The sequence below is a fragment of the Hippoglossus stenolepis genome, chromosome 1 (genome assembly GCF_022539355.2).
Source record: "Hippoglossus stenolepis isolate QCI-W04-F060 chromosome 1, HSTE1.2, whole genome shotgun sequence".
Lineage (NCBI taxonomy): Eukaryota > Metazoa > Chordata > Actinopteri > Pleuronectiformes > Pleuronectidae > Hippoglossus > Hippoglossus stenolepis.
The window spans coordinates 6,069,489-6,095,416 of NC_061483.1; the positions used below are offsets into that span (position 1 = coordinate 6,069,489).

At 41.9% G+C, this 25,928-nt stretch overlaps 3 protein-coding genes across 19 annotated transcripts in view; all 3 read right to left on the bottom strand.

Annotated features, from left to right (window-relative positions):
- The window catches only part of csnk1g1 (casein kinase 1, gamma 1), a 30,054-nt gene extending 21,082 nt beyond the window's left edge, over positions 1 to 8,972 (bottom strand). For all 6 annotated transcript variants that reach the window (XM_035155927.2, XM_035155918.2, XM_035155910.2 and 3 more), the window contains exons 1-4: positions 8,743 to 8,972; positions 2,490 to 2,920; positions 1,649 to 1,689; positions 456 to 525 (exon numbers count right to left, since the gene is read on the bottom strand). In XM_035155927.2, coding sequence (XP_035011818.1) covers positions 456 to 525; positions 1,649 to 1,689; positions 2,490 to 2,676 — 298 coding nt within the window. In that variant the 5' untranslated portion in view covers positions 2,677 to 2,920; positions 8,743 to 8,972. The remainder of the gene's footprint in view (positions 1 to 455; positions 526 to 1,648; positions 1,690 to 2,489; positions 2,921 to 8,742) is intronic.
- A 931-nt stretch (positions 8,973 to 9,903) lies between these two features.
- On the bottom strand, positions 9,904 to 17,133 carry LOC118112203 (sorting nexin-1). The gene is made up of 15 exons (XM_035161329.2): positions 16,998 to 17,133; positions 15,431 to 15,578; positions 14,761 to 14,894; positions 14,614 to 14,680; positions 14,444 to 14,487; positions 14,170 to 14,311; positions 14,003 to 14,081; positions 13,788 to 13,863; positions 13,483 to 13,596; positions 13,041 to 13,134; positions 12,713 to 12,918; positions 12,058 to 12,201; positions 11,556 to 11,636; positions 11,217 to 11,288; positions 9,904 to 11,037 (listed from the first exon to the last, which is right to left on the bottom strand). The coding sequence occupies exons 1-15, from the start codon at positions 17,100 to 17,102 to the stop codon at positions 10,987 to 10,989; spliced, it is 1,557 nt and encodes a 518-aa protein (XP_035017220.1). The 5' UTR covers positions 17,103 to 17,133; the 3' UTR covers positions 9,904 to 10,986.
- A 1,141-nt stretch (positions 17,134 to 18,274) lies between these two features.
- Positions 18,275 to 25,928, bottom strand: part of neo1a (neogenin 1a) — a 163,228-nt gene continuing 155,574 nt past the window's right edge. For 4 of the 12 annotated variants that reach the window (XM_035151945.2, XM_035151925.2, XM_035151906.2 and 1 more), the window contains 8 exons: positions 25,735 to 25,803; positions 24,830 to 24,968; positions 24,453 to 24,697; positions 23,824 to 23,916; positions 23,197 to 23,367; positions 22,004 to 22,294; positions 21,188 to 21,324; positions 18,275 to 20,620 (listed from right to left, as the gene is read on the bottom strand). In XM_035151945.2, the coding sequence (XP_035007836.2) occupies positions 20,468 to 20,620; positions 21,188 to 21,324; positions 22,004 to 22,294; positions 23,197 to 23,367; positions 23,824 to 23,916; positions 24,453 to 24,697; positions 24,830 to 24,968; positions 25,735 to 25,803 (1,298 nt within the window). In that variant the 3' untranslated portion in view covers positions 18,275 to 20,467. Of the gene's footprint in view, positions 20,754 to 21,187; positions 21,325 to 22,003; positions 22,295 to 23,196; positions 23,368 to 23,823; positions 23,917 to 24,452; positions 24,698 to 24,829; positions 24,969 to 25,734; positions 25,804 to 25,928 lie in introns of all 12 variants that reach the window. The other 8 variants (XM_035151993.2, XM_035151936.2, XM_035151917.2 and 5 more) reach the window with 6 other exon arrangements.

Below are 25,928 nucleotides of genomic sequence, written 5' to 3' on the forward strand. Positions count from 1 at the left end.
CTGAATTAGTAGCTCAATCAGAACTGGACATAGGACATGTGCAAGTTGAGTGTATTACAGTCAGGACATCACTGACATACAACACTGAATATAAGGTGCATCCTCAAATACAGTCTACAACACCTCCTGTATATCTTACCTGAAAATTACCATCAGAAAAAAGGATCAGCCACTGCATGTTTTTTGGTGCATAAGAGGCTTTGTATCATATTGAATTGCATCCTGTGTCCGTCTAGTTTCCAGCAAGGTCACTGCTCACCACTCTCTCCGTGCACAAAGGCACTCACACACTCATGTAGACAGAGTCCAGGAGATTAAAAGAAGTTCCTGACGCAGCTTAATATCGATATTGTAACCAGAGTGCAGTAATCACTTGTTGTGAAAATGATGCAATCTTCTGTGCCGATCTCACAAAACAGTCAAATCATTGTCATGCAACGAATCTGTGACCTTACCTGTAGTTCCCAGTGTTTTGTAGAACCTGTACTCTAAATGCAACTGTGGTGCCCTCGACTTCACTGGTTCCTGCACAGTGGACACATGAAAACCAGTGATCAGTTAAAGACAATAACCTCATAGACAGAAAAACACTTAAAACTGAATGTTACTCATATTTATTCAGTAAAGAAACACGGTGAATGGATTGGAGGATTTTCTTGTACTGTCACCTTATAACCTGTGAGGTGTCAACCATTTTTTTGATGACTCATCTCGCACTTAGGACCATATACAAACACATCAATTTCCCCAAACATCATCAGTGGCCATCGTTGTCGATCTTTTAGACAACACCGACCTTCTGCCATTATCTGAGTCATCCCTCAGTCTCTTTTATTCAATCCTTGTCCCACCTGCTTCAGGACTCTTGCAAGTCTTTCCCTTAAGTTGTGATCAACCCCAAAAAGTGGGGGGAAATGTCAGAACCCATTAAAAAGGTTTGATAATAATGGTCATTAAGTAAACAACAGGGGCCTCTAAACAAAAAAGAAAACTACATGGCCGTTCTGTGATACTGTTTTGAAACTCAACACGTTTTAGTGAAACATTTCTCCGTATTGATAAAAGCACTGGATCTGTGTCATCCCATCATACAGTTGTACGAGCAACTGCTGGTGAGCTCAGTTCTCTGAAATTACAACTCTCCAGTGAGCAATACTACAAGGATGAGTCAGGAGTCATGACTTCCAGTCCAGCAGCCACTGGAAAGACACACCTAGCTTAGTTTCTACACATCACTCACGTTTCTGTCAGAGAGCCGGGCAACAGAACAACAACCAACTTACTGTGATACCCTGACTCAACCTGAGTGTGTTCATTAGAAGCAACGGTGATTTCAAGTCATATTTCCAGTAATAAAGTGGGAAGGGCTGTGAGAAACAAGCATTATGTGTCCATTTAAAGCTTTTTAACACTCAAACGTGCTCGTCTCACTTTTGATCCAACAAATTCTGACATGATGTAATATTCAAAATATTTCAAATGCTAAAGTAAGGAACAGAATGACTCATTGTGCGTCTCCCCTGGTCTCTTAAAAATAAACAAACATTTGTCATCACCTCTGACAATTTCGTTCAAACCATAATCATGAAAAACAACATTTCTCCACCACATTAAAATGTCTATAGAGAGAGAGAAAGTTTGCACTTACCAGTTTAATGGCTACATACTCGTTAGTGTAGAGATTTTTACCTGAAATACGACAGGAAAGGAAAAACAAACATTAGACAGCTTTTCAGGATGGAAGTGATGACAAGAATCTCTATTGAAACTTCCACGCATCAGAGGCTCTTTTGTCCACAGTGAATGAGGAACATCTGACCAAACATGGTGGTGCAAACTAATAGAAGATATGTCAATACTATATATATATATATATAGCACATCTAAAACCACTTGGTTGGCCAGTCCATTTAGAGTTTTAAACGTTAACGATGACATTTTAAAAATCGATCCTGTGACAAACAGGAAGCCAGTGGAGGGAGAGCAACACAGGTGTAATATGGTCTCTCACTCTTTTTCTTTCTAGTCAGGAGGTGAGCAGCAGCATTTTTTGACGAGCTGCAGCGTTTAATATAAACTAAGCCTACATACAGGGAATTGCAGTAGTCAAGACGAGAGGTTACCTTGGCTGTGAGTCTCAGCTGAAAGAAGCTACCCTGACAACGGATATGATTGTACCTTCATTAACAAATTATTGTGTTCAGGAGATGTTTCTAATATTTAGTATACCGTGATTCACTTAATAGATGGACAGATTATTAGTATCATGCAATACAAGCATGAGATGTAGACGTCAAAAGACCACAAAGCTGAATCCAAACCCCTTAAACTGTTAAACTAAACTACAACAATGATCTTTTGCAGGATTGATGCATTTTGGTTCAGTGTAGCTAAAAAACTGGTAAAACACAGAACCATTAAGAGCTGCTATATCACCTTTAAAACTCAATTTTTCACGAACAATTTTACACAATTTTGTCTTGACTTACCGAGCTTCAATTCACCAAAGTTTCCACAGCCAATCTTCTTTCCCACGCGGAAATTTGGCCCCACCATGAGGACCCCAGAGGAGCTCGAAGATCCAGATGGCCGGGACGAGTGTCCGCTACGGCTGCCCTGGGAAACCTTCGTGCTCCTGGCGGGCCGCTCACCATATTTATCTCTTTGTTGATCCATGGTGAGAGCGGGACAGGTCAGTGGGAGCCTGGAGTGATGTACAGAATGGCCTCCTGGGCCGGGCCCGCCACAGCCACAGCCCCGGTCACTGGCAGCGCCTGGACGGCACAGTCAGGCTCATGGGACAAAACCTGGTACCGCGAACCAACACTCGTCCCCGTCCTCACCCTGTCGCCTCTAACAGTCGCTGTGCGGCCTGATCTCTGGCCTGAACATCTGAGACGGGAAGGAGAATGTGGATGACCTGCAGGAGAGAACACAACATGAGAAAAAGAAGCGCAACACATGGCAGTGTGGTTCTAAGGAGATGTTCCCCATGTTGCATGTCTAATAAATTCTTAAAATATTTGGAGTGAGAACACAACAGCAACATATTGGGGCTGGAGGATATGGCCAAAAATAAAAAAAATCTGTCAATATCGATAATTATCACAATAAATGTTACATTATCATTTTTTTGTAAGTTTAAAGACTGATTTTTGCTCCTGGGTGAGGTTGTGGTGTTAAATTCTTAAACACTTGATAAACAACAAAGGAATTAACAAATCTGTGGTAGATCAATTACAGGTTTACTTAATTAATTAATGAAAATAAACTAAAGCTTCACGAATACTTGTATTGCTGTTTTAAACGATTCGACATTTTAACTTCAAATTCAACATAAAACAAAAACACGCCTCCTGGTCTGAAGACTTAAATAGACGCAACATGATGAAGTCATTATTGATAAAGCACTAAGGTTGAGGGCCGTGGTTCAAAGCAGGTACTTCCTCATTTAGGTTTCACTGCTGTAGATAAGGGAAAAAATTACACTTGATATTAGAAAGCTTCATTTGCTTTGCTCTTACAAAAGATTCCTGATGTCATGATGAAGAATCATACGACCACAAACAGAGTCAACACCCCGGTTAAACATTTTCTAAATTTACTTCACGGTACGATATATTTAACTGATTCTGAAGGTCACGAGTCATATACGCGCTTTCAAAGAAAATCCCTGTTCACAACCAGGCGGAGCTGAATGAGGACTCGAGCGGCTCACTGTAACAGCGCTGCTGGGTTCGAGAGATAGTCATCGACTCCACAGTGGACTCACAACACACACACAGCAACCAGTCTGAGCATCAACACAAAGCTTAGGTCTTAGCTTTGCGATGGTGAAGGCATCTAAAGACTCTGCACCACCCACAGCTGAAGCCTGGCGGACAATGTCAGCCGGGAATATTATGTAAACAATTATGTAAAGCTACGTCTGTTTGCAAGGACACCGAAGCTTAACTTGATGGACACTGATCTGGTTTCGCCAAGTGCTCACTATAAAATATTATGCAAATATTAAATTGTGTGACAGTGATGCGACAGTTTGGTAAATGATTAAGCAATCACCAAGACATAAGATTATTTTGTGTGTATATAAATATTATTAAAATCATGATTCATATATGATAATTTCCAGCAAACTCTAATGTACTTAAACAACTTCAACAAGGCGCAGAGAGGATGTGAATCAGTCAGATTGTCTGTCCCATTAATCGTCTTTATGACTAATTACTCAGACAGGATACAGTTTTCCATTTTTTTCAAGAGAAAAAAAACAACAATAGTGATTAATGTTTTCATGACAATGCTGTAATCCCTGAGCATGGAAAGGCTGCTACTCAAAGTATTTGTGTGTGTGGGCTTCCGGATGACTCATGCTCAGTATTGCCTGCACAGATCACAGCATCAAAGACAGCTAGTTTGCTCTCAAGGGCAACTGTGCACTGTTGCTGTTACATAAAACCAGGAACAGAACAACATGGCTATAAAACAGGTTTGCAGCAGAGACCAGCGGCAAGCTCTAACAGTTTCCATTGTGCAAATAATAATTTGTAGGCTACTCCTAGTCCAACGGGCGGCCAACGTTTACATTTGCACAGGTTACCATCTCCACACACACACACACACACACACACACACACTGTGGTGGATGCGGGAGAAATACACACAAACAAGCTGCGTTTGTCCCGTTGATATTAGACAACTGCTGGTCGCTGCTTCTCACCGAGCCCAGACTCCAGCTGTTGTTTGGTGGACATTACCGCTAAAACGCAGAATTACACCTGATCGTGTAATACTGCTTTTAATACTACCTTTAAACCTTCAGATTATTTTGTGCTGTTGCAATTATATCAAGGTTGCATTGAGGTACGGTAAGAATGTAAAGTTTTTTTTGGTCAATAAATTGAGGCACGATTAATTCTAACCAATCAGACGCTACGTTGTCTCGTTCTTGGCCATTTGTTACATCCTCTCGGGCAAATTCTGTAAATTAGAGCTGATTAAATGTTTCAAGACTTTTCCTCTTCTCCACAATAATGATGCTAAAAATCGATTCTACGTGACGAGCTTCTTCAGAGACAAAGACAGTTTTTAGTTCTTCCAGTTGAGTTCGTTTCCAGCAAATTATACAAGATTTCACAACAGAGGAAGAAAGATGTTCACTGCTGCAGATGCTGCTGTGTACGTGAGGAAAAAGTGTGTTTCTTCTTTGGACATAAAAGTGAAGAGTCTCTTTATCTCATGTTTCCAGTGAGGCTGCATCACCACAGTGTCGGTGGATTTTCAACATGTCTGGACTTGCCTAACCTGAGGATTACCGTCAGAACAGAAAACATCAGAGTGAGACAAGAATGTAATTCATACCGTCAGTCAGCAAATCATTAAGGGGGGGGGGGGTTTAACTTCTGCAACCTTTAATTACAAAGGTGTCTCACATTAAAAACTATAATGAGCCTTTAGGTATAATTTACCAAATTGTGGATCATTTCGTCTGGTTGTACATATGTTATGTATCTACTCTTTGTTAAATGTGTGGAAATATACTGAACAAAACTTAACTAATCTAATGCAATCCAGTACAATAACTACTTCCTTTATGAATGTTCAGTTTCAGCTGAAATTGGGTTTGAGATGTTGATCTAACTCTATAGCTTCTTTAGGACGGTGTAGAGGTGGATTCAATCATTTCAGCAGGACTCCCTGTTGTTCTGTTTACATTATATGTGTGTTTACTTTAATACTGTGAAGCCACAGCATGAAACTACAATTCATGATCTTGCACACATGTTAAAGTGTGTAATTCCATCTCTGTCAACCACATAATTAATGAAAGAGGAAATTCAAAGCCATCAGCTGGACTGTTGCAGAGGAATAGAAGATGTTCTGCGGTCTTTACAAATGGGTGCTTCACCTTTGATTAAGGCTTCTTCAGTTCTGATGCAAGGCGGGGAATCCCCGGCTTTTATCCTGCGGCGGTGCCATGTCTCCTGATAAATGAGGATATGCTTGAGCATACACACCTTTTGGCGCCGCATAAAAGCCATTTTGTTTCCTCAGGAGGTGAGGACATTAAAAGGATTTAATACATTCATATCCCATTACTCATTTAGCTTAGTGACCCTTTCTCTTTTTTACTGCACTTTACTGCAACTGAAAATGCTATGACTTGCAAAAGCAAATATTTCAGTTTATATGATGACGTTTCCAGTCTTGCTTTAAATTGGCTCAGCAGATATCACATTTAGCCCATGTTTGGTAAAATGTCTGCACATTAAAAGAAAATGTTTGGCTCTGGTTAAGGTTTTACATTAAAAACACATCAAACAAGGAACCGTGTGACGACCAGGAATCAGACAAGTCAGAAACAGTCTAAAGCCGTTTACAGACACGACCTGCAGGTGATGTCCGAGGAACTGGGTCCACAGTTTACCCAGAGTTTTGTCTTTCACACATGCACAACGCAGCGGGAGACGCGTTCACAACAGCAACAAAACCTCCACATTATTCAGGCGAGAGGCGGAGCAGCCGGGTGCAGCAGACAGACAGGAAGTGACGTATTAACTCCGCTGCTGAGATCACGTGATCATGTTAACAGCAACCCGACACCGTCGTTAGCTCTAATCACCACAAACTCTCTTCTTACGTTTGTCGGTGTCTTCTACGTGTATGACACATGGATATAGCAGCCCCCCATTTTAGCATCTGTCGCGTGTTCATCATCTTTTGTTGATCTCACACCAGTGTCATATTTCTAATACTTTATTTTCTGGCTCTAGTCTCACTGAAATGATGATGCAGGGATTTTTTGGGTTTAGGAAATAAATAAAGAAGCTGCAATACCGGTATTTGTTTCACAAGGCTGGTTTACTATTCAAGTAAAATGTGGAAAACGTATCAAAACAAACAAACAGGCACGGCTGTTGACTGTCTAATCACGAGCACCCGACCACAGCAGAAACTCTGAAAACAAAAAGCTGGGGGGAAAAAAAATTGCTGAAGTGGGTTAATAGCTACTTTCATAATTCAGCACCATTCACTGGTGCATTTCGTTCACTAACAAACTAAAGCAGCAATGAAAACGTGCCTGTCAAAATGTCTGGAGGAACTGAAAAGCTACTAGCTGATTAGCACCTTTTAAAAAAGGACTAAACCGCAGCCATCTTTTCATTTATACAGAAAAATAAAGGTTCTGAGTGGAGTGATTAACCTTCAGTGGAAAGATCAGCCTGAGAGGGGGGGCCTGCCAACAGTGCAGACTCCTACTGTGGCAGTGCCAGCAAACAGCTGCCGCTCTCCTTAAAGGCCCCACTTACAAACTACAACTGCTGAGAATTTGGATTGTGTATATGTGTATATGTGTGTATGTATATATATATATGTATATATATATATACACACACACACACACACACACACAGACGTATACTTTTCCTTCTCCATAAACTCCTACAGAACCATGCCTGCACAAAGTGGCTTTGATGTGGACCCACATCCAGGTAAATGGTCTCATATTTCTAAAAGGGTTTGATCTAAAAACATATCTCCGTAATACTGCACGATCAGCAGATATCTTCCATGTTGTAAAGACAACTTCCAGCTTACGTGAGCTTTACTGAGGCGCTCTACGTTGTGTCGTGATTAAGTGCACATGCAGCACGTTGAAGGACGAGCCTTTGACCCCCAACTAAAATCGCTGCCGGCTAAAATCTGCAACGATTAAACATTGCAACTAAATATAGATGAAAGGAGCGAAGATTTACTTACACTGGTTTTTTATTCACATGTCGAGGTTTTGTAAACACTGAAATGTGTCTGGGTGGCCTTCGGGGTTAGTGTTTAACTTTAACTCCACCTTAAGAATAAATGCCTTTGCAGGGATACACGTTCTCCCAGCCTTTTCCTACAGTGTGACCTGGTATCCACAGTGTCCAGCTTTGGACAAAATGTCCATCCAGGAACTTGCATTTCCACCCAAATGTCAACTTCATAAATGCAAAGCTCACCCCCTGAGCAGAGCCACAGCTTATTGGTTCAGAACCGAGCAGATGAACAGGAAACCCACAACCTCATCATTTCATCGTGGTGGTGGGGTGGGGGGGGGAGGATTTACAACGTACATAAACACTGGAGACCATGTGGCATTTACTACAATAATCAAACTCCAGCTTAATGCTGCGACCAGGCTGATGGGGGGGGCTCGGTGGTGTTTGCTAATGTAATATCCTGTGTGTGTGTGTGTGTGTGTGTGGTGTGTGTGTGTGTGTGTGTGTGGTGGGGTTTGGAGGCAGCCCGATGTAAAGAGGATCGATCCCTGGTGCACAGGCCTCCGGTTCAATCAAAACAAGGAAGCGAGTTGGCAGCTCCACGCCGATGTTTCACGGACAAAGCCCGGCTGACGTTACACATCGATCAGGGAGCCAACTAGCCCGGGTTAGCCGACACAACCCCCCCCCCAAACCCGAGCGAGCTAACATTGCTTTAGCCGCGGCGGCGGGTTTAGCTTTTTAAAAAAATCCCTCCAGCGGAATAAATCACGATGCGGAGCGTGGGGGACGGCGAGCGGGTGAAACAGCCGCGTCGGTCGCTCGGTGTTACCGCCTCACTTCTACCGACGGGTCGGTGACAGCTGCTCCGGGCGCAACAAGGAAATTAGCCCCCTTTAGCAAACGGGAGATGTGAGCTAACGAGCCTCCGACCGAGCGGAGCTGCGGTCCGGCGAGAGAAGCCGGAACACGGCGGGCTCACCTCGGCTGCGACGACTCCCTCACCACCCGGGCGTCTGGTCCCGCCGAGCGGAGGCTGGTGGCCCCGGAGCCGAGCGGCAGGTGTGTATTCTCGGCGTTGACGTGCGGTGGTGGTCGTGGTTTCACGCTGGCGGCGGAGCGTCGTTAGCTGCTCTCTCCATTCTTCACTGCTCGTCCGCCTTCGCTGCCCGAGGAGGGTTCGAAACACACCGGATGTAGAAACGCGGCACCGCCCGCCTCACCGCGCTCACTTCCAGGTCAGGCTGGTGCGGGGATAGTTATCCAACAAACCTTTTTTTTTTTTGTGAATACGAGAAAACTTTATTGATGCCCTACATTTATTAGAAGCCCCTTAGCTATTATTATTTAATTGTATTTCTTGTTTATTTATTTTTATTTAATTTATTCTATTTCCTTTCATTTATTTCCCTTTGATTCATTTTATCTCATTTATTTATTGTATTTCCTTTTATTCCATTTCATTTATTTTATGTATCCTTGTGTCTGTATTGAAGTTATGCAGCTGTCTACATAATGTGCTATATAGAGCCTATATGTGACTAATGAACTGTCATATATTCAATAAAGACAGAGGGAAAAAAGGTGCACACTTCAAATACTGTCGAAACACCTACACGTCAGTCTGCAACTCACAAATACTGCAAAGTAAATAAGTACATTTACTCTACTGCTGTACATTTACTGGACAATTACTATAAGGCGAGGCGATTTTGTTTATAAGGCACGTTTCATACACAGACGTAGATGGAAGGTGCCGCACAGGAACATTAAAGACAACACAGTGGTGACGTTAAAAGAAAAATCTGTAAGAAAAATTAAAGATGAGCTGAAAGAGAAAAATAAAACAAGTAAAATAGATACTATCTAAAATAATGGAATAAAAAATAGAATAAAATACAATGAAGGTAAAATAGTTCAGTTAAAGGCAGTTGTGAAGAAGAGTTAAAATACTTAACAAGTTCAGATGCAATTTTAAGTCAACAGCAGCAGTTTGAAGTCGTGGTTAACCCTAAAGATATTTCTGAAGAAGAAATACAACTATAGTGATTGCGAAAGACCTTTGTTTCATCATTCCTCCATGTGACTGAAGTGAAATTGGGAAATCACAACAACAACAACACAAACACACAACAACAAAAGCCAGAGCTTATCCAATCATATTTTATTTTGTACATCTACCTGTTTAGTGTTTCCAGGAAAATGTATGTGCCAATGCAAAGTGGTTACAAAAATAAAGCACATTCTTACAGAAATATGACATGACAGAAAAACGACAATTACAAATGCTGAATAAGAAAATAAGGGCCTGTAATCACTTGAATGTCAGTGCCTTTCTGTCATGGTTACACAAATTTATCAAAAAAAGTATGGTTACAAACGACTTCTGACAGAGTTTGTATGATTTGATTCAAGTAGTGTACATGTGTACATACATGTCGAGAGTCATTCACACGGGCAGTAAACAATCTCTGCAGTGGTTCCAAATTAATTCCTCTGGGTCTCAACCTCCGACACAAAAGAATTTAAGAACTTTAAACTGTTGTGAAAGAAACAGATTAATATAATAAACACATCATCATATAAAGTGTGATTGCATTCTCTTAACTTGCTCTCGCTGTAACCTTACATTTCCTCTATCGTTACAGAACAACTTGGACAAGCCTGTAACCTTGTCACATTGGAGTTTGAATATGATTCCTATGATCCAATATGTGTGATACACTGTAACAATGTGCTAATACTCCTGGACCTCAGTCATCAATAGTGGTATTTCATGAGAAAAACAAAAGAAAAACAAACAGCTTCTCCAACTGTACAATACATTTTAGTGCTTTTTAAAATCCGACATGCGTCCATCAACGTAAGCTGTTAGAGATTGGAATGATTTGCATACGTCTACCTTCTAATGTAAACTATAGACAATGTTAATCTAGGCAGTACCTCAGTGTTAAAGCATGTTACCTCAAGGTTCAAGCATGTATTTTTTTTTTTCTCAATACAACAGCCAGGTTAACCTTCCTGCTATTTACCATCTTTAAGTCAAGAACATAAACAGAGAAAAGAAAATCTTAATGTAATTGCAGCAGCTTAATATATCAACTAAACAGACAAAAAAAAAATGGATGGAAGTATCTTGTATGTTTCAAAAATGTCCTCTCACTTGCTGGTCAAGAGGTAAAGTGTTTCAAAAAGGCATTTAAGGTCTTTAAAAAGTCTCTCTTCATTAAGCGATCGCCTTTGCCTCAGGCAGGAACGCCTCCCAAAACTTAATAAGCTGGAACAAAAAGACAAGAATAAAAAGCCTGTTAAAAGGTGTTGTGATAGTTAGACATTCAATACCTTTCAATAAATACAAATTATAACCAATAACCAATATCTAATCGCCATTAAAACAGCTGAGTAAATTATCTACATGTTGAATATAACTCTTGACATATATAAGTAAATGATTACCCGATGTTGAGAATGCAGCATGGCCTCCAGATATCGGACTATCTGGCTCTTGAAATCCTTTGCTTTTTCTTTCTGAAAAGACAAAAGTTTTGTTACATCTCAATCTCCAAAGAAAAACCCAGCTGTAGGAATTACTGGAGAAAAGAGATCACAACTCAAATAGTATGAATAACTTTACCCTTTTAAACCAACCCGTTTTGGCCTATGCCCTTTATCGTGTTAATTATAATATACAGTATATTCAAGTTTATTACATGAAGACATGAAAGAAAGAAAGAAATTAAAGATGTTAACTGTACAGAACACACATTTTAGCCATGACAGTAGACAGTGTTATACCTCAAACCTGAGAACCTCCTTGCGTACTGTCATGCCAATCCTGTCAAAGTCTCTCTCGAACTGAGTGACCCTCGACTCCCACTGAAGACATGAGGAAAACACACCAGCTGCTTATTTAGAAGGGTTACAGACACACATTTCACAGCCTGACGTCCTTATCTAAAAACACAGGAATGCATCTAATCTGAAAACATAAAGAAAAAGGAAACAATCTCAGTCAAAATACACTTATGGTACTAGTCTAAATACAACAGGTACATAGACGCTGGAACAGGCTCCACTTGTGTCGAGTGGCCAGTTATTTATTAGCTGGATGGTCATAAAAGAGTTTAATACTCCCCTCGCGTGACTTTACACTTCTTTTACTGCCTGTAACTTCCCAGATAAACTTGTATGATTATCTGCTCTGCTGTATTTGACATTTAAAACAATGTCAATGAAAGGGCCTTTGAGACTTGGGTGAGTCCAGCAGAAGCAGCAGCCTGGTCAGTATGTTGGTTACCTCAGTGATCTCTTCTTTGGCCTGCTGCAGCTTGTCAGGCTTGTTGGCCCACAGCAGCTTGGCCTCGGACTCTCTCTTCTTCTGAAGCGTGCTCTGAGCCTCCTGCCATCTTTGCCACGCCCGCATTCGCTGGTCAAAACAGGCCTGAGGACATCCAAACATTTAAATTGTAGGTGTTTCTCTCAAGTAGTAACTCAACACCAGACAATCCATCTTAACAAAGGCAGCATGCTTGCAATGAAACCGTAAACTAGTAGCATATTGGAAAATTGCAGAGTTCAGAAATGAAGTCGAGGTAATGCAAAATTGCAGAACTGAGTTTCAGCTTGAGTTAAAACAATGAAAGCTTGCATAACTGCCACTTAATGCTATTTCCCCCGTTTCACATTCTTTTCCATTATTAAAGTACAGATCCTTCTGTCAGGTTATCCTGATCCTTTTTTCTACATTTTGATATTTCATACATAAATAGCAATGCTATGATTTGGGTTCATTAGATTTTGGTGATTTAAAACATTAAATATTTTGTACAATCATGCTGGTATTTGGAAGTATTCCACCTTTATTTGTCCAGCCCTTGCTGCTTCTTAAGAATATTGATATTATCTTTGCTGCTTGTTTTTGTCTATCTACCATTCAGCAGCTGTCAGCTTACCCGCACAGTACCCAGCAGGCGGATGTAGTCGGCCAGCAGCTCTGCAAAGATGAAGAAGTCACTGGCTGCCTGCTCCTGATGCAGCTGCTCCATCTTGTCCTCCACCTCTGCCAGCTGGGACAGGGCCCGGGACAGGGCTGTGTTGTCCTCAGAGTTCCCCAGCATGGCCATACTTTTGGCGAATACTGCTGTGTTCCCACACAGCTCTGGTGTTGAGGGAGGAAACAAAAAATGTATTCAGTGTCCTTGTTTCACCCTAAAATACATCAGCAGCACTTTATTAAAAAAATGGGACAAAGATGAGTCAAGAAGGGCAGAGGCAGCTCACCCTTCCTGTGATTGACCAGGGAGTCGACCACGGCATGAAGCTTCCTCAACTGCTGCTCCTCATTCTCCACCTCCTGGAACTTGTCCTCAAACCACTGAGACACGACACAAAGAAGACAATATAAAAGAAAGAAAACAACTTCATCATGTCTACAATAGAAGGCCTGTTTTATTCGTCCTATATTTCAAGTATGGCTGTTACAATACCACCATATACTGTGATTAAAATATAATAATCATGCTAATATCTTTCCAAAATTAGTATGATTTAAATTCAGACAATAACAGTCTTTTCTTATTTGCCTCTGATCACTCAATATTCCTCTAAACAGAAACAATCATATCATTCAGTAATGATATGAAGGTAACTAACAACGTCCGATATGAATTGTACTTTGATAAACAACAAAAAGTGTAAAACACTTCATCCAGAGTCCCCTTACAGTGTCGGACTCATTCATCTTGATGGTCATCTTGTTGACAGCATCTGATGCCTTGCTGATCATTTTGAGGAAGCCAGCTCCGCTCAGCGCCTGGGTGTTCACAGCCCTGGGAAGCTGACAACACACACCAACACACACACATAGCACCTGAGACACTTTGGCAATATGTCATTCTCAAGAATCAATAATGTAAAATACAGAAATTTATGTTTTTTTATGATGTTGAAGATTTAGTCAATTGGAGATGTAGTCATTGGCCAACATCCTACTAGTAGAAAATCTTTTTATATAATTAAAATACCCACATCTTCTCTCTCCAAGAACGCACGGACATCAGGATCTTGTATTAACGATGGGTGACAGACGATTCTCTGAAGATATCTGAAAGAAACATAGTGGTGGTAATGTGAAGTTAATCAAAAGTCGTATTGCCTTAAAATGACCACACACAATATTCACATAAAACAACAGGCCTGGCTGAACTTTAATTGAAGGACGGTGTGAAGGATCAGATCCTCACCTCTCCAGAGCTGCTCTTCTTCTCTCCACAAACTCGCCTGATGACGGATCATCCATTCCCACCTTCATCTTGGTCATTCCTGTTGGTAGAAATGACGTCACAAAAAGGACAAAAAGTGCTAAACATATAGACAGTAACGGAAAAAGGTAAAGTAACTGGGCACACACCTACAACATTTTTCTCGGGTGGTGGTGGAATGATGCAACCATGGTGCGACTGCTTGACTGACAGCTTCTCATAAAGACCCAGGAAGTCACTAAATCGCCTCCTCACAGAGAAGGTTTTACTACTGAACATGGCCAAGGAAGTCTGATGAAAGACAGGGGGCAAAGAGTATCCAGATTAAATAATGCATAGAAACACAAGTGAACATTTAAATATATTAGCAGTTTTTGGAGTTATTCAAAATCACACAAAGTAAACACAAGCTTGACTACGCACCCTGGTGGACACTTTGTAGGCCACATACGCATTCATGCCATCCCCTAGAGCACAACATAAGACATTGACAATGAGGATTAATACGATTTTTGTGGTGCTTTCCAAATAATATCTGAACACAGTCAAAGTTCAGATAGTATTTTGAGATAGTATAAAAATAAGGGACTTACCAACTTTCTCAGGGTTGGTGACAGCAACATCCAAATCAAAACTATCCTCTGCTTCTTCCTCCTCGAGCTGCGATTAAAGAGAAGATTGGTGATACAATTCAAACTCTGCAGATACAACTCAAACTGAATTGTTCCTCTGGCCTGTACCTGCTCCATGGAGGTGGCCTGCATGGGTGCAGGGCTCTGAGCGACCGAGGAGGCAGGACAAGGGCCAGAGGAAGTGGAGAGTTCCTTCCTTCCAGAGCTACCAGACTTGTCTGTGCTCAGCTCCACGTGTGCATCTGGAGAAAGAAACGCTTTTAGATTCATGTATGTTTCCCTTTATACAAAAAGAAAAGAAAAACAGATGAGTGGAGCATACGACAGTCAGGATCAAACACACTACACACTATGTCATACTGAAGAACCACATCTACTTCGTCCAGAAAAGTGTTCTGGTTACTGAATTAGTCACTGTGGGAAATCCACAGTTTGCAATACAACTTTATATTTGATATATATATATATATATATATATATATATAACTTGGGGTTAGGTCTGCCCATGGCTGTAGGTTATTTGCAGATACACATAGCAGACACTTGTGTGAATCATGTTGAATGTTTTAAAGCCTGCCCCGGGTCTTGACTGGTAAACTAAACAGGAATCATGTGTGTGAAAATCTGTGGAATGCCCTATTAAGATTTTAATTAAAACAGCCTGAGCATGACCAAGGCTCAAAATAAACCATGACACGAGACTTTGAATTCTTTTAAGAGCCTGTAAACGCTGGGGTGTAGAAATTGAATGTATTGTATGTATAAATGGTTTCCTAACCAGCAAACAGGTCGTTGTCATCATCAGAGTGAACTCCGTTGGCTTTGGTATTAGTGTTGCTGGCCTGCTCTTCACTGAACAGATCCGGAGGCTGTTCACCGACACAGTCTGGCTGAGAAACTCCTCGACTCACAGCCACAGGGTTACTCTGCACACAGGAAGGACACGAGTTTGGAATGAGCCACAGAAACACCACAGAGAGGCGCTGACTTTAGATGAGCACTTAGGGCATCCTGTCTGCTGACTGTCATGACCTTTCAGAGACACAGACAGTGGTGGAAAGTAACTTAACACATTCGGATGCGTGATATGGACAAAACTTACACCAAGGAGAAATGTTGATATCTATAATATCATGGTTTATGCAATATTATTATTTCTTTTAAGTTTAAAGACAAATTTTTCCTCCTGAATGAAGGTGCTTATGGTGCTTACACAATGAATAAGCATTATATCGATACATATTGGAGTTTTCTTATATTACAATTTATGTTTTATTGCCCAGCCCTATGAGTACATTTAATCAAGTACTATCCTTGAGAACAACTTAGAATTTTCTTTGCATTACTGTTTTTCTAGGGGAAGTATTGTACATTTTATCTCACAGCTTCAGCTACTATGAGGATTTTACTTAAATAAAAGTCAGTTTATAGAATACAACACATTGTTAAAGTCACTCCTTACTTTCTCCTCTCCATGTTCCAGATGACTATCAGTTGCCAGAAGGGAACTTTCCCCCTAAACCTCTCACATGGTTTCATTTAAATAAGCATTTTAATTAATTTTTCACAAAGAGCGTGACAGAAATCTGAACAGTTGATACGGATTTGTGTAACAGAAATTATAATATTCTACAGAGGTATCTTGTGACCCTTTAGGGGCCCGACTCTGAGGTTAGGGACCAACTCACTATACTTGGTAGGTAGCTGTATACAAAGAGGTTAAACCCAGCTGCACCTCCAGCAGCTACAACAGTAACAATACACTAAAACAATTCATAATGTCCTATATAACGATTCATCAATACCAGGGGACATTAACCTGCAGACTTAGTGATTTGGCTGTTGATATGTACACATGTATTGTCAGATTTTATTTGATAAACTCACTGCTTTCCCTTGTACAATGACAATACGTGCTTTTCTATTCTAATCTGTTCTGTGTGTACTTAAGTGGTGTTGTGTATCCAGGTCGTGTACTTATACCCACTGGGGATGTAAACACTGGGTCATGACAGCTGCAGGTTAGTCCAACTACATCTAATTGAATCAAAACAGGCCCAAGAAGCTTCCAGCAAAGCTCCAACTTCACGGTCACGAGTCCAGCCTCAGTCTCGAACTGCTCACGGACACTAACTCAGGCTAAACCCGCTGAAACTCCCGCTGCTCGGACATGAAACCGCACATCTCTCCCTCCTGTCAGCGGGGGTTGGTGCCGCGGCGGCTGCGGGTCACATCAGATAAAGAGGCGGACTCCCGGGCTCGGACTCCCGGGTTCCCTCACTCCACATCGAACCACCACCACCACAGCCCGGGCTGGGACAAACATGGCCGAGCCGTGGACCTACGTTATTGACGAAGATGTCCTCTCCTTCGTCGCTGTCGGTGGCCCCGGCTTCTGGCTCCTCGGCCGCGGGGAGAGGAGGAGGACTCCGGTCTGAGCTGGCCGCCATACTGCCTGTTGTTGTGGAGGGGCTGACGTAGGCCGGAAGTGGTAAACTGGGAGGGGGCGGTCGGCTGCAGCGACCCCTGCAGGTGAGCGAGTGGTACTGCAGGCCAGACCCTCAGATACAGTGCATGGATATTTGGATCTGCAACAAATTGCTCTGCTCACAATCTACTTCAAATTGTACATATCTATCGTCCATATATAAAACACTGCACTGTTTTCTGCACTAACCCTAACCCTCATACTATTTGCATTATTTCTAAAGGAACTTTTTGCACATTTGTGTCCTCTGCACATCACAATATGTCCTTAAATGATTATGACTGCTCGTGCAATCATCCTGTGCCACTGCACTTTACTTCATAACGTTTCTATACAAGCCACTACAGTGAAAGGTCTATATAATTTACATACTTAATTAACATTTTTTATACCTCATTCCGATCTGCCTGCTGCTGTAACAACTGGATTTACCCGGTGTGTGGATCAATAAAGTTTTATCTTATATTGCGCATCCCTTTCTAATGTTTACAACATATAGCACAATCCTTTTTCTAGTGTCCATAATATTTTTATATTGTTTTTTATTCAGAAACACACCACGGTAAATCCCTTGTACGTTTAAACCTAATTGGCAATAAACTGATTCAGATTTTTATTGTACTTGTACTGGGAGAATCCCTCACTTGTGACTCTCCTTTATGTTTCTGCATTTTTGTTCTCCTGTTAAAAGGTCTTTTTTTAGTCTAGTCGAGGGTCAATGACAAGAGGATGTAGCACCTTGTGCACATTGTTAAACCACATGACGCAAACTGTAATTGTATATGGGCTATACAGCTCCACAGCTGTGGCTCAGCCGGTCGTCCTCTCACCAGAAGGTCAAGAGTTCGATCCGTTCCATGTCCTTAGGCGAGAAGCTCATGTTGCCGCTGACGGCTGTGGGATTGATGTGTGATGGGAGAAAATGACGCACATAGATGGATCAAAGTGTGAATGTCAGAACTGTGCTGTTAAGTATTTTGGGTCATCAAGACTGTAAAAGGGCTTTATAAATAATGTACAAATTAAATCTCATTGATTGATATAAAGGAGAGTAACTGAGACTATCAGATTGTGTATCACAGCCTATTTCTGTTCAGTGACCTGATGATGTCCGGTGAAAAGAAGACGAGCAGAATCATTTACTTTGTTAGTATTCATAATAGTTTGTATACACAATGTATAGGAGCACCAATAAAAAAACATCTTTTTTTCCAAACCTTTTTTTTTTTCCAACATTTTTTAAAAAGCCACAGATCTTTTTTTCTACAGAAAGCAAAGAAAGCTCTGTACATGAACAAGCAACAACAGAATTCCTCATGAGCCACAAAGTAAACAACCCGGCTGCTCAAATTCATATCATCTCTGAAGCAAAACAAATAATAAACATAAAAAACAAGACCAGCTGCCTGCTGCTTACCTAGGACACTACGTTACACAAACAGCTTCTGATATTTAAAACACAAGATATGTAAGAAATGTACTTTTCAAAAATTGTGAAAAAGTGCAATACAGGTTCAACTGTTTACAACTCAATAGATTATTTCCCAAATGGAGTCCGGTCCTTTTTCCTCCCCTCTTTGTTTTCAATCTTTTTTTTTTTTCCCACCAAAAAAAACTTGTTCCTTGTTTGTATCCATAGTTAAAATCTCTTACAGTTATATTGACATTCATGATGATGCACATTTATGAGAAACATGGTATTCACAAAAAGTAGAGCAAATTACTATGATTGCAAATGACAAATTTCTTTGGGTAAGAGGGTAATGAAAAACTACTTTCTTAGATGAACATTTTTTTTCCTTTTTACATTGGATTTGTGTGTAGAACAAGCTTCTTTTTTTTTTTTCTTCATACAAAAACTACCATGTAAAAAAAAAGAAAATTCTGGGAGTCCCATTCAAAAGGCCAACATCTTTGCATCGTATAAGGTTTGTGAGAGAACCAGGCTGTGGCGTCGGATGATGGACAGCAGGGGAGAAAACCAACAAACACACTGGGTTCAGCAGCACGGATGTCTGAAACCAAATATTGGCTTTTGGAAATGACACACACACGTCTGATCGAACGCTTCGTATAAAAGATAACTGGTCTGATGCAGGTGATTGATTGATTAAGCAGGTGCCATGTGATGTTTTTCATTTATGTGTTTTTAGGAGGGGTGGAGGGTGGGGGGGGTCAGTGCCCTGAGTCCTAGGTACCTCAGACCTGTGAGGAGACACTGTCAAGTCCCACAGAACGACGCAGAGGAGCGACATCTGCGGAGGCCCGAGTCGTCCCGACCGTCCGACACACAAACACGTTGGTAAGGCTTTTAAAACGGAGCTCCCACAACAAACAAAAGACTGGAACAAAAAAGACATTTTAATGTACAAAGGGGGCAACACAATGCCAGAGGAGAACGCACTGTAGAAACACATCCGGCTTCTCGCTCCTTACGATATGAAAACTGAGCTCCAGGACTCATTTATAATCCCACTTTCATTCCAAATAATAATAATAATAATGATGATGGAACAATGGGAAACATCAAAAAAGGATGAGGCAGTTTAAAAAAAACAAAAACAACATATGTACATGTTTATAAGGATATGTGTGTAAAAAAAATAATATAATAACATAGAAAATAATAAAAAGTCATGGCACAATATATGACACAAGGGGTAAAAACAGGAAAATGTTTATGAGTAATGTCGGCTTGTAAAAGGAGGCTGATATCCAATGTTCACGTCACTGAAACGGCCCAATAGTTATACAAAATGCACAAAGAAAACACGGATCAAACAAACACTGTGTGTAGACTGCGCCGCATGAGCACCGACATCGAAACCAGCATATTTTTGGACTTTCTCCATTTCACTTGACACTGAATCAACCGTTGTCTCGCCGGGAGCGAGCGTTCGCCACAGAAAAAACCTACCGTACGCATCTTTGCTGAGGAAAAAATTCACAATCTTCCGGTTGAGAGCGACCAATGTTTTTAGTGTTCATTGTCTCTGAGAATGGTTCTTCATAAAAAGATGAAGCGTCTCACTTTTTTTTCTCCCTCTCATGGCAATCTCCTGAGACTGAGCAATGTGAGCCAAAAACAGTTTCTGAGTTTCAGTCTGGAGTTTTCTTTTTCTCTGCAGGGGGATGTGAGAGTTCTCTTGGGCACAAGAAGCCATTTTGTGTCCACCAGCCTCTGGCTCAAAAGGTTTGTGTTCGATTGCGATTTGTTTGACTTAGGAGTGTGTGTGTGTGTGTGTCTTTCTGTATGTGTGTGTGTGTGTGCGTGTATGTGTGTGTTGGATGACGGAGAGAGGTGTGTTTCTGCGTGTGTGTGCGTGCTCATGGCGCTGTGGTGATGGCGTTCAGGTCCTTCATCAGGCCCTCGAGGTGGGCCATCTCCTCGGTCAGCTCGTCGGGCTCGTAGTTCTGAGGGAGAGGAACAGGGTTACTGCGAGGGGCGGGAGAGGGGCAGGGGGGGAGGGAGGCAAGCACCTGGAGGCGGGGAGAGGGAGGAGAAGAGAGGGGAGGAGACGAGAGGAGGAGAGGGTCAGTCAGGGATCTTTCGCAGAGGGCAGGGGGAGTCGAATGGGTGGGGTGAGGCGAGCTGGGGGATGGATCAATGGGACTGAAGCGTTGTAAATGGTGGAAACACAAGAAGAGGCAGCAGACAAAAGCAAAAACATCCAGCACCCAAGAGAAAATGGTAAATTAAAGTGAAAATCATTCCAGTTAAGGGTTTTTGTTAAGATCGGTTATTTGGAGTTAAAATAAATGATCAAATGCAGCCGACAGAATAATAGAAAATGGTGAGATTGAAGTTGGAAAGAATAAAAAGAGAGAGAGAACAAATACAAAATATGGTTAAAACCAATGTGCAGTTGAAAAGTAACCGTACAGTCCAGTGCCCAAAAAAACTGACATGGATTTTGAAGGAATGTGTGATTGAAATATTTCTGTTAAATAAACAGCACTGAATAAATATCACAAATATTCAACACTCGGGCCCAAAAAAAACAGGCTGCGTTGCTACAAACAGCCAGTGTGGGGCGCTATACTCACGCTGTCTACATCTTCCAACATCTTGCTGGTCTCTGGGACGTCGGGGGCATTGGGCACGATGACCACCATCGGTGTTCGTGTCCTTCCTAGTGTTCCAATGGAGGCTGTTTTCACAACGTGGGGGTGAGTGGGCGGCCCTGTGAACACAAATATATACAACAGTCAGTGAACGCAAAAAATACCTGCATCAAACAAATTAATTCTCCAAAAGTGACATTACCTCAAGTCATATCACAATGTTTGTTTTTTTGGTTGTTAGCAGGATTACACAAAAACTATTGGACAGACCACGAAACCTGGTGTAAGGATGTGGAATGGGGGAAGAACCCAATAAATTTTGGTGTGGATTTGGATCCAGGAATTTTTTCCCACTTTCGGAAATTTATTGAATTCAATCAATAACTCAGAATAAAAGTTTTATTTTAATAGTTTTTCATTCACAGATAACAGAGCTGGATTAACACACTGACATAAAAATGTATGTTTAATTAAAGAATCAATAATGACTGAACAATTTTCTTTTTTTACAATTACAACATTTGCTCCAAACCTCCACACTAAATGGAGCTGGTGTTTTGTTAACAGCTGCTTCCGGAGTCAATAATAATCTAATAATAACCTCATCACATTCATTAGATCATGTAAAATACAGATTCTCTGTTGATTTTCATTCACAAATCTGTTCACAATAAATGAGTTTATGATTTTTTTGCCTATTATGCCATGAGAGTCGCTTTTGCTTTCTGATCTTACCCAAGTTTCAATGTGTGTGTTTTGTGTGTGTGTGTGAGTGTGTCTGTGTGTGTTTCTTCTCACCGGACTGAGCGAGCAGGGGCGTGCTGGGCAGGGCGGGCGACTCGTACGACGGGTAGCTGGTAGCTGGGATCGCTGGGACAGCGAAGCTCTTGAGCGGGTGGGCGTGGGCGTGCGGGTGGGCCGAGCGGTGCGGGGGCAGGTTGCTGGAGTAGCTGGGCTCCTCCTCGGTGGTGGAGGAGCCGTGGTAGCTGCCCTCGGGGTCAGCCATGATCTCCGAGGGGCAGGAGGCCTGGGAGGAGGCGGCGGCGGCTGGAGGGAGGGGCTCCGTACTGGGGGTGTTCCTGACCGACTCTGGAGAGGGGACGCATGGGGGGACACAATGAGCTGGTGGGGTTTTGCATTCATACACCAGGGCTCCAGCCTGCCTCATAGAGCCGCTGTACAGATTTAGTGCAGGAGCTTAGTGGTGTGTGAAGCAGCTTCTCTCTTTTCTTTACACAAAACACATCCAACAGGCGACTGTCAACATATTTCATTAATCCTTTTTGAAATGCCCCAAAAAAAGAGCCAGTTACAGTTTCTCAGATGTGAACAATTGGATGTTTTTTATGTCTCATATGTTAATAAACTGAATATCTTCATATTTGCATTGTTGTTTGAACAAATAAACAATTCCCATTCAACATTTGGACTCTGGAAACTCGTGATGGGCATTTTCACTCATTTCAGACATTATAGAGAAAATTGTAGTATGTCATATACACAGGATTTCTATTATTAATAGGATTATTCAATATATCAATAGGGGTTGGGCTGAGTTCAAACATTTTTATTATAAATATCCAAAAATAAGTCTATAACATGTCAAAAATGCTGACAAATATCCAACATGCATTTAAATTTAAATACTTATTGCATACTTTGTGTAATAAGTACTCATTAATGCATGTATTATGTTATGATGTAAAATAAATAAACAAGAGAATCTAATTAAGGTGCGACCAGTACATTTTCAGTATTTTTAAATTTGTTCTTGAGTTGAGCAGAGAAGAGCATATTAAATCATTTAAGTAGGCAGAGAGGTCAGAGAAGAAGGGTTAGTTACACTTAATAGAACCAAAATAAGAAAAGCAAACAGAAGATGGCGGCTGAATGTGGATGAAGGAGTTAATGACAAATCGATGAATGAATACGCCCCCCACATTCCAGCCCTGCCCTGTTAGTCAGCCGTCCAGCAGGTGGCAGCGTCTCACCTGCAGAGTCCACCCTGTCTAGATGGGAGATGGGGGAGGCGCAGGCGTGCGGACGTGAGTGGCCGCTACCCTGGTGGTAGAGGTAGCTCCGTGTCGGCGACGCCAGGCTGCCCATGTGATAATGGTGGTGATGGTTATCGAGGGAATGGATGGGGTGAGCACTAATCACAGCTGTGGATGGAAGTGGACATGGATACACACACACACAGAAACGCACACAAAGAAACACACACACATAATCAAGATGAGATGTTTAACCGGCTGTAATAATGATGAATGAATATGAAGTATCACTGGTGAGATGCACAAACACACACACAAGCACACACACATGCAGTTTTCTGCGATAAACACATTTAAATATTATTGCCAAATTGACGAGGGAAGAAACTCAGAAAAAACAAACATTAAAAATGAAAATTTTTATGGGAAGCATGAAATGGACTTGTTCATTTGATTTGACATAAAAATCGGATTCATGTATTCTTTTGAAATTTGCAATTTGTTAAAAATATCTTTGTGCTTTTAATTTTCCAAATTAACCTTGATCATAACGTTTGTCAGAAAACACACATTCTCTCTCTGTCTCTCTCTCACACACACACACACACACACACACACACTTACGCTGAGGCGGCTGTGCATCAAAAGGCATCATCATTTTAGGCCTCATCCCTCGTCGACCTGCTAGTGCAGACATGCTCTCCTCTGACTCGTGGCCTAAAAGGTACGATGGAAACCAGCCAATCAGAAAGAGCGGCTACTCTACGTTGCTCAATTCCTTTTTTGTTTTCGTGAAATGATCCATCAACAGACCTCAGGATCCTTAATTACATTTCTGTCACTCACATTATGTTGTGAGCTAATTATATTGAGAGCCTCCACTTTACTTAGTTGCAGCGGTGACAGTTTGCGCTCGCGGCACCACAATCAAGACAAGTAATGGGCGCTGTGTGTATGAAAAGCATGAAATGTTTTGCATGATAATCACAACAAACACAACAGGAAAGACAAGTGTTGACCTGTGAGACAAAAACATCCCAAATTCTTTACGACTCCTCCGTTCACGCAGCTGGAATCAAACCCAAAACCCAATTCTTGTGAAATCTTTGAGGAAGTAGTTTCCAGCCCAACTCCAGAGGTTTGCTCAGAATGATTATGCATGTGAACTCAGGCAGCAGGGGTGACATTTCACTTTGATCTCTTTCTTTCATAGCATCAAATATTAAGTCTTCCCCCCCCCGGGCATGACTGACCGCGGTAGGAGTTGCGCCTCTGCTGCAGGTGGGGGTTGTTCTCCAGGCCGCTGTCAGCCGGTGTGATGTCCTGCGAGGTGCGGGGGATGGGCGTCTCGGTCATGACTGGGTTGGGGTCTGGCGACTTGTCCATGGGTTTGAGCTCCAGCCTCTCGTGGTGAATCCAGAGGTCGGGCGGCTTCAGGTCTTTGGCGTTTCCCTTGTACTTGTGGGAGCCGTTTGCGGACTTTGAGGCGGCTCGCTTTCTGCAGAGGAGAACGCAGAGGCAGCGGTGAAACACTGGTTTACAGAGAGAGGGGCCGTAGAACGTGGAAGAGGGGACACAGGAGCTGAGCTGCAGAGGAGTAAAAACAGACAATTGAAAAGGGGCGTCTTACTTTTTCTGGTGGGACGTGGTGCGCCGTGTGCACAGGAAGGCGCCGACCACCACCACTATGATGGTGAAGGCTCCCACCGAGATGATGATGATGATGACCACGATGTGATTCTCACTGTTGCTTCCAACCCCTGATTTACCTCGAGAGGAGAAAGATTAGATTAGACAAATACCTCTTTAAAGGGAGCCCTGTGTGGAGGATCTGGGGACATCTAGTGGTGAGGCTGCAGACTGCGAGACACTGAATACACCTCCCTTCACCACTTTTTTTCCAGATGTGTAGGAGAACCTATGGCGGCCTAAAAGGTTCTAGAGCTAGTGTTTGATTTGTCTGCTCTGGGCTCCTGTAGAAATATGGTGCTGCAACTATTAAGGACTCATTCTAAGCTAATTAAAACACAAGGGTTCTTAATTCATGATGATTAAACACAAATTAAAACATGATTATGTATATTATATTCTAATTCTGCCAATAGAGCAGCCTAAATCCTACACACTGGATTAAAGCAGGATCCAGTAAAGACTGAAATAGCCAGTGGTGGAAATGTTCTCAGTGTCTCTGCTGCTTGTCAAAGAGTATTAGCACGTCGTCGTGGAGAAAACACGACTGTAGGAGCTGCGACCAGTGAGACATTCTTTTCCGAGAACACAACTCGGCCACAGAAACGAGAGAACAAGGCGGCCCTAACACACCACGGGTCAGATGTTGAAGGCTGACTTGGAGATAACTGTGGATAACGGGTTGGTAGCCTGCAAAAATGGACCCGGTTCCTGGTTTAAAGCAGTGGACAATTACTAACAACATCCAACTACCAAACGAAAATATTGAGCTAAAAATCTGTATTAATTGCAGATTTCAAAACTGACAACATGACATCTGAGCAGGACCGTGGAGGAAAACCTTACCAACTGACGTCCCAGGGTCTTGTGGGTCCTGGTTGCCTGAAGGTCCCTGCTTCGGTGGAAGATTGGAGGCTGATACAAGGAGGGGGACAAAAATGTTTTATGGCCTCAAACCTTCATGAGATACATCCCAGTTCAAATATTTCCTATTAAACACAAACTGATTTGGCCGGTCATGCAGCCCAAGTTTTCATCAG